This window comes from Halichoerus grypus, chromosome 13, assembly GCF_964656455.1.
Source record: "Halichoerus grypus chromosome 13, mHalGry1.hap1.1, whole genome shotgun sequence".
Taxonomy (NCBI): Eukaryota; Metazoa; Chordata; class Mammalia; order Carnivora; family Phocidae; genus Halichoerus; species Halichoerus grypus.
The window spans coordinates 77,788,472-77,802,783 of record NC_135724.1 but is presented as its reverse complement, the minus strand read 5'-3'; the positions used below and the strand labels follow the sequence as shown (position 1 = coordinate 77,802,783).

At 41.9% G+C, this 14,312-nt stretch overlaps 1 protein-coding gene across 3 annotated transcripts in view; it reads left to right on the top strand.

The window, feature by feature from the left end:
- SART3 (spliceosome associated factor 3, U4/U6 recycling protein) overlaps window positions 1-14,312 on the top strand; it is a 36,268-nt gene that overhangs the window by 9,118 nt on the left and 12,838 nt on the right. For 2 of the 3 annotated variants that reach the window (XR_004924929.2, XM_036116694.2), the window contains exons 3-12: window positions 867-971; window positions 3,944-4,128; window positions 5,237-5,342; window positions 6,455-6,579; window positions 10,117-10,272; window positions 11,002-11,140; window positions 11,608-11,715; window positions 12,144-12,221; window positions 12,347-12,405; window positions 13,349-13,458. Coding sequence is in view for 2 of the 3 variants with exons in the window: in XM_036116694.2 (XP_035972587.1) it covers window positions 867-971; window positions 3,944-4,128; window positions 5,237-5,342; window positions 6,455-6,579; window positions 10,117-10,272; window positions 11,002-11,140; window positions 11,608-11,715; window positions 12,144-12,221; window positions 12,347-12,405; window positions 13,349-13,458 (1,171 nt within the window). In the remaining variant the exon portion in view is untranslated. The remainder of the gene's footprint in view (window positions 1-866; window positions 972-3,943; window positions 4,129-5,236; window positions 5,343-6,454; window positions 6,580-10,116; window positions 10,273-11,001; window positions 11,141-11,607; window positions 11,716-12,143; window positions 12,222-12,346; window positions 12,406-13,348; window positions 13,459-14,312) is intronic. The other variant, XM_036116695.2, reaches the window with a different exon arrangement.

The window sequence follows — 14,312 nt, the reverse complement described above, 5'->3', positions numbered from 1 at the left end:
TGACTCATGTTTTGGATCCTGATTTTTTTTCTTTATCCTACGTCATGATTAAACTTTTCTTGTATTTTTCTGTTTCCCATTCCGGTGTTCCGTTTTCTCAGCATCAGATAACTGTATCATAATTAAACTTTTATAAACAAATTTTCATGTAAATGTTTAATACCTTGTTTGTTACACAGTAGTTGGGCATTTAGATTATTTATACTTACTTGAAACAGAATTACGCTGTGCCTCTTGTAGATCAGTCTTCATGAATGTTTGTAATTGATCTTTTAGGGAGGAATTGGAAAACACTGGTCTCAGATCCAGCTCTGTCCCCCTCTCCCCGCCCAAAAGCATAACTGCCGAGTATAGAAGCTGAAATCAGATTGCCCAGATTCATTTCTGACTGTACATCTTACTAGCTGTGAGACCTTAAGCGAATTATGTAAACATTGAGACTCAGTTTTCCCAGCAGTAAAATGGGGCTAACGGCAGTTTCTACCTTATAGTACATGGAGTGGATGAGGTATTCTGTGTACCACACGTAATAAATGCCCTAGCATGTCGTAAATGCTTAGATAGATGCCATCGTTGTTCATTATTATGACTATCAACTACAGGAGTTTTAAAAAGATTGAATAAGAAATCCAGATATGTAAGTACTTAGCAAAAATATAAAATGCCCAACAAGTGTAGGATACTATGATTTTAATTATTTGATCTTATTTGGAAGCATAAACCTTCTATGTGCTCAGTACAAGTTTGAAGAACTGCTGTATAAGACGGGTGAAACGCTTGTGTGCTCATGACTCGCATAAAGTCCCTGCTTTCACCCTGCCCTTTGGTGAAGGAGAGGGTGACGCAGAGGTGCTGTTGTCTTACAGAGCTCTGGCTGGAGTGGCTGCATGACGAGGTCAGCATGGCTCTGGACGGCCTGGACAGAGAGCACGTGTACGACCTCTTTGAGAAAGCTGTGAAGGACTATATTTGTAAGTTCCCTGTGTGCTTTTCCGAGGGCTCTGTGGATGCATCTGTCTCTGATGCCCTGGGTTGCGTTGTGAGGTGTTGCTCCTCAGAAAGGAGAGTGTTAGTCTGGCGATTAGAAAGATTTGAGTTTACTTATTATTCTCATTGTGGTTTTCTTTTCTTTTCTTTTCTTTTTTTTAAAGATTTTATTTATTTGAGAGAGAGAGATTGAGTGAGAGAGAGCATGAGAGCGGGGTAAGGGGCAGAGGGGGAAGCAGACTCCCCGCTGAGCGGGGAGCCCGCTGCGAGACTTGATCCCAGGACCCCGGGATCATGACCTGAGCTGAAGGGAGACGCTTAACCAACTGAGCCACCCAGGCGCCTCTGTCTGTGGTTTTCATTTGAGGATATCTGGTTCTAAAATACAATTAGAAGAAATGTTTGTAGTAAGGGAGTGAATATATTCACACCCAGCATTGTTTTGGCAGGGAGAACTTACATGGTATTTCCAGACGACTAAAGGTTGCCTTTTACACATTGAAGAATGGGTTTTTAGAAGTTTTGGACAGAACGCTTTTTTTCTTTTTCTTTTTAACATTAAAAAGCTTTTAAAAACTTTTTATTTTAAAATAATTATAGATTTACAGGACAATAGTACAGAGAGGTCTTATGCTTATTTCATCCTGCTTTCCCCAATATCTTGTAACTACTCTACAAAATCAAAATGAGGGAATTGATCTTAGTACAATGTGCGTATCTGCTTCTGTGACATTTAATCCCACGTGTAGATTCTGGTAACCACCACTGCAGATAAAGAACCCCCATCACCACAGAAGTCTGCGTTGTGTGTTGTCTGCTCGTTTTGACATTTTGCCAGTGCATGTGGAGTGTAGACATCTCTCCCTTTAAATTTCTTTACCCTCCCCTGTTGGTAGTATGATTCTCTAAATATTCTCTTTACCTATGTATAGGACACGTCAGAGAATGTTATGGACAAAGTATTTTTTAAAAATATTTTTAAAAATTTCCTTTTTAAAAATTTTTTATTTTTTAAGATTTTATTTATTTGAGAGAGAATGCACTTGCAAGTGGGGGTTGGAGGGTGGGGAGGAGTGGAGGAGAGGGACAAGCAGGTTCCGTGCTCAGCCTGACCTTGAGATCATGACCTGAGCTGAAATCAAGAGACGCCCAACCGGCTGAACCAACCACGTGCCCCCCAAAATTTCCTCCTTTTAAATTAAACATCCTTCTTCCATATCTGGTTTTTCCCACTCCCCATTGTGAGCATTTCCCCTTGTGAGAAGCACTGGAACTTGAAGATAGACTGCCCTGAGGAAGAGAAATTTTCATGTGCCTTTACCAGCCAATAGAATTGATCAATTTTTAGTTTTTATAATCCGAATACTGCACATTACAGGTGTTTTGTGAATATGAAATTACACTATATGTGCTTTTAGTATTCTTGTGTCTCTGCTCTGATCCACCATGTGGCTTCTTAGAATCTCTTGACGGTTCCAAGGGTGTGAGGCTCCCATGTTTTCTGATGATCCTGTCACCCCTTTGTGAAGGTCTCAGAGTCATCATTAACAGCACCTCCCAAGGCTGTAATGTTTTTCAGTCCTTGATGGTCTGCAGTCACCCTGCTGTCGGGCCTCCACTGTCAGTGCTGAGGTCAGCGTGCCTTCCTATCCCCCAGCTGCTTCAGGGCTGCCGGGGGTCTGGAGGCCAGATAACCATGCTTCTTAGATTAGGTCTCTTAAAGTAGTTTTGAATGGGGACCCATGGGGTTCTTGTGTTAGTTTCAGGAGCTATAGAGCATGGAAATTGTGTCCCTTGTTTTGTGAATGTTCGGAAGCCACTTTGGCCTGCTTCAAGAGTCGCATGCTCTAGCAGTTGAGCCAGCCGGGCGCCCCTCTCTTTTTTTGTTTTTTGTTTTTTTTTAAAATTTTATTTATTTATTGAGAGAGAGAGAGAATGATAGAGCACATGAGAGGGAGGAGGGTCAGAGGGAGAAGCAGACTCCCTGCTGAGCAGGGAGCCCGATGCAGGACTCCATCCAGGGACTCCAGGATCATGACCTGAGCCGAAGGCAGTCGCTTAACCAACTGAGCCACCCAGGCGCCCCTCTTCTTTTTTTGTTTTGCAGCCCATATGGCAGCTCTGTACTGGTGAGCTAAAACAGAGTACCTAACAAACTTTGGCTAAGTTGTCTGAAATAAACCCGTTTCAAAGAAAAAACAAGCCCCAGGAAAACATATAGTAATTGTCAAATTGGCTTCTTTATCTTTTAAGTATTTTTATTTTATAAGGTTAATGGTTAGGCCTGTGAAATTATTTTCAGATCTTTGAAAAGTGACTTAATAGGCAAAACGTGTGCAGTGGGAACCACTGCATTCCTAAGGAGTTTAATTCATTAGTCTGCTCTTAAAGCCGCAGGGGTGAGTAAATAAAGTTTAAGAAGAAAGTGACAAAAAACAGGGCAACCAGATCTTTTCTGGTGTTGCTGTTTAAACATCATTACAAAGAGAAACTTAAAACATAGACTTCTGGTTATAGGGTTGGTGGTTTCAATTTGTTCTTTGACTTTGACCAGAAAGCTTATTAAAAAGGGTCAGAAGTTAAAAAAATCTAGGCTTTGAAATCTTTCCGAAAATTGACTCAGATTAGTAACTATTTTTATTGAATTTTCATTGAATTCCTTCCATTTTAATAAATAGGCTTGAGCGTATTACATATTACCCGCTGGCCTATTCTGTTTATGCAGTAAAATCTCAATAATTGTAACCTAGTAGGGACATTGTTTAAGATATACTTTCTTTTCCAGGTGCAGTATTAGTAATATACATACATTAGGATGCTTGTCGATGTGCTCTTGCCTTTTTGCATGAATGAGTACTGTTTTGGTGGGCATGTTTCTTTTGTGATGCACTGGAACAAAAGTTTTGATTTTTGGGTATTTCATATCCTGAATTAATAGAACGCTTCTCCTTCTTAGGTCCTAACATTTGGCTAGAGTATGGCCAGTACTCAGTCGGTGGAATTGGTCAGAAAGGTGGCCTTGAGAAAGTCCGCTCTGTGTTTGAAAGGGCGCTCTCGTCAGTTGGCTTACATATGACCAAAGGACTCGCCATCTGGGAGGCTTACCGGGAGTTTGAAAGTGCCATTGTGGAAGCTGCCCGGGTGAGTGCCCCGGTCTCTGTGACCGGTGCTTGCCTTCGAGTAGTCGGGGCTATCTTTGTAAGTGGCCTTGGAAGAACACAGTTAACAAAATCATCCTCGCCAGTCCCTTAGTGGGTGGGCAGAAAGTAAAATCAGTAGTCTTTGTGGAACAGCAAAATTGATTTCTTTGACTCAAAGATAACCCTGTAATTTTTCTGATATTTAAAAATACTATTTCAATTACTGGTTCCAGGTGAATATACAAGAATACGTCACTCAAAAAGAATACATACATATGTGTATCAGTCATGTCCATTAATAACTGCAAGAGATAAGAGATTTGACCCCATCATGATTGGATTTTTTAAAACTCTGACTCAAAGATTTTACAGTCCCTTCCCAGTGCGCCACTCCCCCCCCCCCCCCCCCCCGTGTTTGTGTGCGTTACCCCTTGGTACCTAGTGGATGGAGCCCTGCAGTAGTAGTTAGATGGTTATTAGTAAAGTAGCCCAGGCCCTTGTTGATTACATCCCTATTGAAAAGTCTGCAGTGGTGCCTTCAGCGTATGCCGACAGGCATCGGGGCGAACTCCTTCGGCTGACATTTGTGGCCGTTTAGCATCGGACATAACGCTGCCCCCCTCCACAGTCGTGCACTTGCTGGCTTCTGTAGTGAATACTGTTCCTTCGACTGGGAGTCCGTTTCCTCCTCTCACGATGTCGGGAGAGCCTGCAGATGCACCCCAAATGCCAGCCCCTGTGGGCGTCTTGCCTTATTTCCTCCCTTCGTAACAAAACGCAGCCTTAAAAACCGGCTGAAAGCACGGTACTTGGCTACTTGTGATCCTTTCTTTCGTGATGTTTATATTCTGCTTCATTGTAGTCATCTGTGCATTTATGGTCAATATACACATTTCTTATGTTCCTATTTGCTTTTCACCCCATCATAAACAGCAGCAGAGGCAATGTTTATTTTTGTGCCTTGTGCAGCATTTGACACGATACCTTATGTATCAGAGGTCATATATATATATATTTTTTTTTAGTTTGAACTAAAAAATTGGTTGAAATATTTTTTGAAGTAGGAAGGACCACAAAGTTTTTCATTTACTACAAATTTGCTTCTTTAGCCCATAGCTGGCTTCCTTTCCCCTTTTGACCGGGAACAAACCTTTGATTCACAGCTGGAGAAAGTCCACAGTCTCTTCCGGCGACAGCTGGCGATCCCACTCTATGGTAAGAGAAACTGACCTGTCGACAGCTGGCCCTGCGTGGTTTTTAAAATGCTTTGGGGTATGTCCTGTCATCAGGTCTTTCCCAGCATCTTGTGAGGCAGATGTTGCTGATGTTCTTACTCTCACTGGACAGTGTCACTGTGGACAAGGCCCTTGGTAAAAACATACCTTGAATTGTTAATGGTCAAGAGGATTGAGGGTCAGCCAGCAGGACTAGAAGCCAGACTTGCTGACTCTCAGTTTCCTCTTTTAAGACACTGTTGGAGACGTAGAGTTACTATAAGGAATAGGGAAGCTGACTGCCTATATTTTCGGGGGAAACTTTATTGAGTAAGAGTTCCATTGTGAGCATTTTCTCTTTAGCAGTAGCCTCCTCCGTATCAGAATGGGGATTTTCCACAGGCTTATATCATTCTGTGGGGGTGATTTGGTTGAGGAGCACTGTTGATTGGAAGTGTTCATATCTGAATTTCTTCTTTAGGCGTAGTTATACATTGTACACCCTTGGCTCCTCTGGACAACTGCTTGAGCCCAGACGTAATTTCTCTTTTTACTTTGTGGTTTATTTGGATTTGATTTAACAAATTATAAAGTGGCTTTCCAGTTGAATCCTCGGGTGACATGCAGAAAGGCTGGAACTGAGCGGCCTGCAGGTTTCATCTCATGTACCAATGTGACGTGGCATAGTACAGTGAGTAGAGCATGTACTTGAGCCAGACTGCCTGGTTCAAGGCCTTGCTCCACTGTGAACTGCAGACAATTGATGTAACCCTCTACTTGTGTTTCCTCAACTGCAAAATGGGGATCAAGTTAGAACCTACTCTGTAGAGTTGGGAGAATTGAATGAGTTAGTGGATGGAAAGTGTTAGAACATAGGAAGCACTAGGTAAGTTTTGCTATTATTAACTGATTGATTAATTGGTAGGGCTTCCGGGGGAATTGCTTTGAGACAGAATCTAAGGTCAGGCCTGGGCCCAGTGGAAGATTTGAACATAAGAGTTGCTGTGGTCACTGATGCAGGAGGGGCTAGAATCATCCGAGTCTCATGGTTTAATCTCTGGGTTGATAAAACTCAATGGCAAGACCTACGGGGCTGAATCCATCTTTCAATAGATATGGAGGCCACATTTGCAGAGTATGAAGAGTGGTCAGAAGACCCAATACCAGAGTCGGTGATTCAGAACTATAACAAAGCACTACAACAGTTGGAGAGATACAAACCCTATGAAGAAGCACTGGTAAGTGTTGGCCTCTTTACAGTAAACTTCTTGCTGCAAATTTTTCCCTAATCAGTAGTTGCATCTTTAAAATTTGTTTTGTTGTGAAATCTATAGAGTGTATAAATGTGTGCGTACAGTTTACATACTAATAATAAAGTGAACATCCATGTACCCACCACCCAGGTTAAGAAATAGAACATTGCCAGTACCTTAGAAGTCTCCTATGTGCCCCTCTCCGATTGCCTCCTCTTCCCTCTCCCGAGAGGTAATCACTTTCCTGACTTTTGTGATAATCGTTCCCTTGCTTTTCTTTATAGTTTTACAATCTATGACCATATCCTTGATTAATATATTGTTTAATTTTGCTTGTCTTTGAGCTTTTATATAATGGAATCATGCTGTGTATTTCACTGAACGTGTTCTTGGGTTGTAGTCACGTTGATAAGTATAGTCTGTTTCCGTGGCTGTGAAGTTGTATGTGTATGCCACAGTTTATATATGTGTTCCTGGCTGGGTCGTTTTCCAGTTTGTTGCGAGGAGGAGCAGCATGTTTCTGGCCATTCTTGTGCGTGTCTCTTGGTGCACATATGAAAAGGGTTTCTCCAGAGTGTATCCCTAGGAGGAATTGCTGGATCATAGGATCATGCTGAACTGTTTTCTGTGTTACCAATTGACACTCCTGCCCAGGAGTTCTCACTGAACTGAGGGTTCTCCTTGGTCTCGCCAGCCTTCGATACTGACATAAATTTTAGCCGCTCTGATGGATCTGAAATTGTAGTTTTAATCTGCATTTCCCTGATTACTAACAAAGTTGAGTGTTTTTTCACATCTGTTGGCCATTCAGATTTCCTTTTTTGTGAGGTGCCTGTTGAAATCTTTGACTCATTTTTCCTTCATCTGTATTTTTTTCTGATTAATTCATAGGAATCCTGGATCTTAATCCTTATTTTGGTTGTATATATTGCAGAAGCTTCCCCCAGGTTTGTGGTTTGTCTTTTTAGTTTTTTAATGGCATCTTTTGATGAGCAGTTCTCAGTCTTATTCTATCATTATTTAACATTCTTTCTCTTATGGTTCCTGCTTTTGTTACACTTAAGAAATCTCTCCAGGTTCCAAACTCATGAATATTCTTAGCTCTGTTTTCTTCTGAAAGTTTATAGCTGTGTATTTCATGTTTAGATCTTCATATGGAATTGATTTTTGTGGATGGCGTGAGGTGGGGTCCAGTTTCATTTTTCCATACGAGAAGCAGTTGTTCCAGCACCGATTCTGATAATTCCATCCTCCCCTCATTGATGTGCCAGCCCACATCTGTCAGAGATTAGCTGTCCATTGGGGTGTGGATCTATTTCTGGGCTTTCTATTCTGCTCCACTGGCTTATATTACACTGTCCTAATAATGATAGTTTCATAAGTTTTGCTCTTAGGTAACATGAATCCCATCCATGTTGTTCCTCTTCAAGAGTGTCTTCTCTTTCTTTAGCTCTTAATACTTGGATTTGGAGTCAGCTTTTCAGGTTGTATTTAAAAACCTGTTGAATTTTGTATTGGAATTGCATTGATCAGTTTGGGGAAGAATAGACATCTTATAAATATTGAGTCTTCCAGTCTATGAATGTGGTATAGGCCTTTGCTATTTAGGCCTTATCTTTCTGTAAAGTTTTATAAATTTATAATTTCATCTGGTCCCTTGAACACATTCTTTAGATCTGTTTCTAAGTTATTTTTGATCCTATTGAAAATGCCACCTTTTTAAAAGATTTGCTTTTCTAATTGTCCTTGGCATATAAATTGTAATTTGTTTTTTATACTAATTTTTTTGTCTATTGAACTTTCTAAATTCTTATTAACGACAAATAGATTCTTTTGGATTTTCTGTGTTGACCATAATATTTGTTTTTTGACCATAATATTGTTTGTAAGTGGCATTTTTCTCCCTCTCTTCGTCTTAGAATACTTTCAACTTCATTTACCATGCCTCAGAGTTACACTCGTGTTTTCTTGTATTTCTTGCCTTTCTGTTTGACCTGAAAGGCATCGTTGTTATCTTGCATTGTACAGCTCCAGCTTGCTTACATTCACTACATGCATTTCCCACTTCCTTTGCTCTTCTTTACTTGCATCCTGGAGCTTTCATCTGGAATCATTTTTATTTTGCTTCAGTTACACCCTTTAGAGTCTCCTGCACTGGGTATTTGCTGGTAACAGATTTTCTCAGTTTTATTTTGAAAAGGTCTTCACTTTGCTCTTCTTAAAAGTTCATTTCTCAGGATGTAGAATTCTAGATTGACAGTTATGTCTCCTGTCTTTCTGGCTGCTGTTGTTGCTGTTGAGACGTCAGCTTCTTTGATGGCAATCCTTGTTTTCTCTCTGGCCCATTTTAAAATCTCACTGGTTTTGTTTGATGTCCCATAATTTCAGTACAGTAGGTCCAGGGGTGGATATCTTTGCATTTATCTTTTTCGTGGTTGGTTGGGCTTCTTGGCTCTCTTTTTGGTATCTTGTTTTATAGTAAGAACAGTGACTTTGAGAGCCAGGCTGCTTCAAGTTTGGATGTTAGCTCTGCCAGTTTCATCCTTAGCCGCTGTGTGTATCAATCACCTCAGATGTAAGGTGAGGATAATAATGACACCTCACTGTGAAGATCAAATCCTTAATAGAGCTTACACCAGCAAAAGCTTAACCTTCACCTAGATTTTGTCCTTAGTATTTCTTGTGTCTTTGCCAGTTTTCTAATGATTTTCAAGACTTTTTTCGTACTGAATCCAGCAAGTTTTAGTTGTTTTCGGTGGCAGTCTGTCTGGGTAACCAGTTTGTCAGTATAACTAGAAACTGAGACTAAGACGTCATCTGCTCAGAGCATGCATGCTCTCCTGCTGGCCAGCCAGTGCTCCCTCTCCCTTTTCCATGTGAAAACGGTGGGTATGCAGTTGTATTTCTCAAAGCCTCATTAATGAAATCCTCAACTGGTTCATTTTGTTATGACCGTTGGTGAAGTGTGGCTGAAGAGGAAAGTTGAGTAGGGGTTTTTGTCTGAAAAGAATTTTGATTGTAGGTCTTTGGATCAGTAAACAGGCAGCCTGGCCTCTTTCATGTTCTGCATGTACCTGTATGCTGGCAGGAGCTGATATTTGGAATGAGAAGCCTTAGAATGAAGGCAGCGAATCACTCCAGTGTGGTCGCGTTCACTCCACTCAGTAGGCTGAGAAAGTGACTTCTGTTTTGGAGGGATGGCTGGCCATGGTCACTGGCAAAGGTGTTTCTCTTTCATTCGGTTTCTGATGGATGCTCCCATCAGAAACCCCCTGTGGCCTAAGGATGGGTTTGGAAAAGGGTTTATGGAGCCTTTGTAACAGTTGCCATGAAGAGGCACTGTGGACTCTTACTCTGCCTGTCACGTTGTAGACCCTGGCATGCCAGAGGTTCTGAGAGTGGGGACTGGGGATTCTTACTGACGTAGCCAGTCTTGCCAGAATTTAATATGAAGATATGTTGTGCTTCCTAACAGTGTCAAGTAGCTCATGTCAACCTCATTATGCTTCCCCTCTGCCTTAGTTGCAAGCAGAGGCACCCAGGCTGGCTGAATATCAAGCGTACATCGATTTTGAGATGAAAATTGGTGACCCTGCTCGCGTGCAGTTGATCTTCGAGCGTGCCCTGGTCGAGAACTGCCTTGTCCCAGACCTGTGGATCCGCTACAGTCAGTACCTAGTAAGACCACTTGACTGTTCTAACTTCTCTCCTTTTTACCAATTGAGAACCTATGCAAAGAAAATCAGCAGGAGTGCCAGGGGTTAGCTGTGTGCTCCCTCTGCTTCCTCATTTTCCCCTCATCCTCCTTTCCCCTCTGCCAACTCACTCAGGGAGTTCTTCTGGTGTTTCAGGTCACTTCCCACTGATCGCTAACTGTAAAAAAATTTGCACGGTCTTATTATTGAGGACTTCGTGACAGATTAATTTTTTTCTTGTAACTTTTCATTATGGGAAAAAATGTAAGCACTAGTATATAGATTAGTAGGGTGAAACCTTGTGGGCCTATCACCCAGCTCCAACAATTAACTCACGGCACTAGTCTAGTTTCGTTTATATCCTTAATCTTCTTCCTCTTCCATCTGATTTTGAAGCAGATCCAGAAATCACATTTCATTGGTAAGTATTTCAGTACATACATATAAAAGATCTGAATCTGGATCCAGACTAGGTCCATCCATTAGGATTGGCTGATGTCTCTTAAGCTGTTTTCATCTATAGGTTCCCTCTCTACCTCTCTTCTTCTACCCCAACTCCGCCTTGCAATTTCTTTGTTGAAGAAACCAGTCATGAGAGGCATTTCTAAGGAAATTTCTTTTGTCAGCTGGTTGTGCTGGAAATGTCTCTCGTGGATGGTAAAGTCTATAACGGTAGCATTTTATCTCCTAACTCTGGAATTCTTTATCATAGGATCGGCAGCTGAAAGTAAAGGATTTGGTTTTATCTGTACATAATCGTGCTGTTAGAAACTGCCCGTGGACAGTTGCCCTATGGAGTCGTTACCTCTTGGCCATGGAAAGACATGGAGTTGACCATCGAGTGATTTCTGGTGCGAAATGTTTTTGGGGGAAGACTCTTAAGCTTTCTGTCCCAGGCCAGAAACCTAGTGCTGTGACTGACAGTCATTAAATCAGCCTTTCCCTGGGTGTTAGCTTTGGGACATTGGGTGTTAGTGACAGAAAAGGCCCTAAGTGGGAGATAAACTGGTTTTAAGCTTTTAACATGCTAACATTCATTGTGATTTTCTGAGAAGTTGGGGTCTTTTCTCCAAACTTACTGATCTGGAATTCTTTTAGTGCAGGGCATCTTGTGGAACGTGCCCTTTCTAGAACACAGTTTGTGCAAATCCTGGAGGGGCTTTTCTTTTGAACATTTCTCTCTAGCTCATTCACTTTGTTGCTTCCTGTCATTAAGTCATATGGTATTTGATAGTCAGTAGAGGTTTTTATAACCATCTTGATAATATTTATTAACTTTTCAATTGGTAACCAATCCTGGCTTGTTCTTCAATTCCAGTGACCTTTGAGAAAGCTTTGAGTGCTGGCTTCATTCAGGCCACTGATTATGTGGAGATTTGGCAGGCGTACCTTGATTACCTGAGGAGAAGGGTTGATTTCAAACAAGGTATTTAAATTCACATGTCAAATTCAGTTCTGAATTTTTTCCTAACATGTCTTTCAGTGAGATGTCCCACTTGCCCAAATAACATCATGATTAGGCAAATGATGTAGACCAGCCATTGGCAACTGTTTTCCCCCAGAAATTTTCGCTGCTTAAATCCTTAAGTCCTGCTGTGAATTGTAAGGGAAGAGACTTAGGGTCCTTATGTTCTATACTGGCTCCTGCCGGCACTGTCCATAATGTGCTGTTTGTTCCAGTGTCTTTCTCTGCAACTGCGTGATGGGGCAGGACTGGCAGTTTTATTTCTGTGTCCCAGGCATGATGCCAGGTGCACAGCAGGCTCCCAGGATTTTACTGTAGGATTTAAAAAAAATAAAAAAGACATGGTATGCGGTCTCACGAAGCTGAATCTCTCTTGCAACTTCTAACAGACTCCAGTAAAGAGCTGGAAGAGCTGAGGTCTGCATTCAGTCGCGCCTTGGAGTATCTGAAACAGGAGGTCGAGGAGCGTAAGTGTGGCTTCACCCGCTCCTTGATGCACTTGTCTTTCCTCTTCTTGGTGGATGTGCCTTCTCAGTCAGAGGCTCTTTGTCTCTAAATTCTTTTCTAATTTTGACTAATTCTGTTCTGACAGGTTTCAATGAGAGCGGAGATCCAAGCTGTATGATCATGCAGAACTGGGCTAGGATCGAGGTAAGTGTTTTTGACAGACCTGCCAGTGACATCCACCTTTGAAGGACCTGTGTGTAATGGATGTGGCTGATGTTGAGTCAGAATCCTAGGTGATGGTCTAGGGTCTGTAAGGATTTGTGCTCTATATCTAGCTTGATGCACATTCATCTGTATCTTAGAGAAAACACTGGCACTCAGTAAGAAGTTACGCAGCAAATGTCAGAATGCCAGGAGTTCACTCATGGACTTCTGCCCCCCTCCCCTTGGTGCCTGGTTTGTGAGAGTAACCCAGGTGTGTACCATCTGCCAGGCATTTTACTGTGTGCCAGGAAAATGAGGTAGACCTGCTTTATGCTCCCAAGTCTTTGATCTCGTGTGGAGACAGAAATTTGACGGATAATTAGGGGATATAATGAGTTGAATGTTATTGTCGGACCAAGGACCTCAAGTGAGTAAGGTATGGAACTTGCCCTTGATCGGCTCACAGAATTGTGAAATTCTAATCCTGTTTTATTTTCTGAGGGGAGTCAGGTCAAAGCACCAATATCTGTCAGGTTCAGAGAGGTTCACTTGCCCAAGTCACTTAATAAATGGCAGAGCAGGGACCTACTTCTAGATCAGTCTTTTCTCCGCATTGTGCCTCAGATTAAACGCTTGTAGTTAAGCTTGATAAAAATAAAAAACAAGTGACTAGCCAGTTCTGTTGTAAGTACCTGTGGGCTCCTGCTCTTTGCACTCCCAATAGTGTAGGCAGACAGCTTGATGCTTGTCACCTCCGAAAGCCTGAAGTGGTTGAGCTGGGCCTGTCCCTGTGGACGGTGGCTGGGAAATGTCCGGGGAGTTAGGGAACACGGATCGTCAGTGGGGGGGTTTTAAGGCATGTCTGTTCGAAGTATGCTTTGTAATGGGTGCCAGTGTCCTAAGGTTTGAGTCTTTCCTAACGGAGCCTGTTAATGCATTTTAGGCTCGACTGTGCAATAATATGCAGAAAGCTCGGGAACTCTGGGACAGCATCATGACCAAAGGGAATGCCAAGTATGCCAACATGTGGCTCGAGTATTACAACCTGGAAAGGTAAGCGGCCTGGGGGCAGGGTTGGCAGTGTCTGTTGGGGGTAAGCCATCTTCAGTCGCGCTGACCCCTGCCGGCCTGGGCTTGCTCCTCGCCACAGGCCGCCGGCCTCCTGTCCTTCGCTAGTGGCTTTGTGTGTACTAGGAGAGGCTAGGGGACTAAGCCTAGTAATTTGTGCCCGGCCTTGTCGCACAGCCATACGTTTCTTTCCATTTGTTATTTTGGTTTGTTTTGATTTTTGGATGTGAGGGTTTTATTTGACTTTTTGGGGAACTATTTATTTTTTGTATTTGTTTTGTATGTAAAAGTGGAAAGTATTAAAAAGTGAAGAGAAAAACCCCAAATTATCTGCAGCGACAGACCCGGAGACATAACCCCTATTAGCTAATGGTTTGGGTATATTCTTTGAGATTTTTCTATGCTTAATTTTTTTTTTTTAAAGAAAATGCAATGATATAGTGTACATGTTACAAATCTCAAACTATTTTAAATAAATATAACCAGTAATACTTATAACATGGGGAAGATGCAAAGAATATGACCAGCTTTTCTATTCATTGTATCTTGAACACTGCATCTCAATAAATACATTTTTATATACTTTTTTCTTTTTTGAATGTTTCAGGTTTTTCCCCAATTTAAAAAATAACACTGTGCTCAAATTAAGATAGAACATTTGCCAAACTATGTGGTAGAGAGTGAAAGTTTATTACCATCTCACCCATAGAGATGACCACTATGAAAGCTTCTTGAAGGGGCACCTGGGGGGCTCAGTCAGTTAAGCGTCTGCCTTCAACTCAGGTCATGATCCCAGGGTCCTGGGCTCCCTGCTTGGTGGGGAGCCTGCTTCTGCCTCT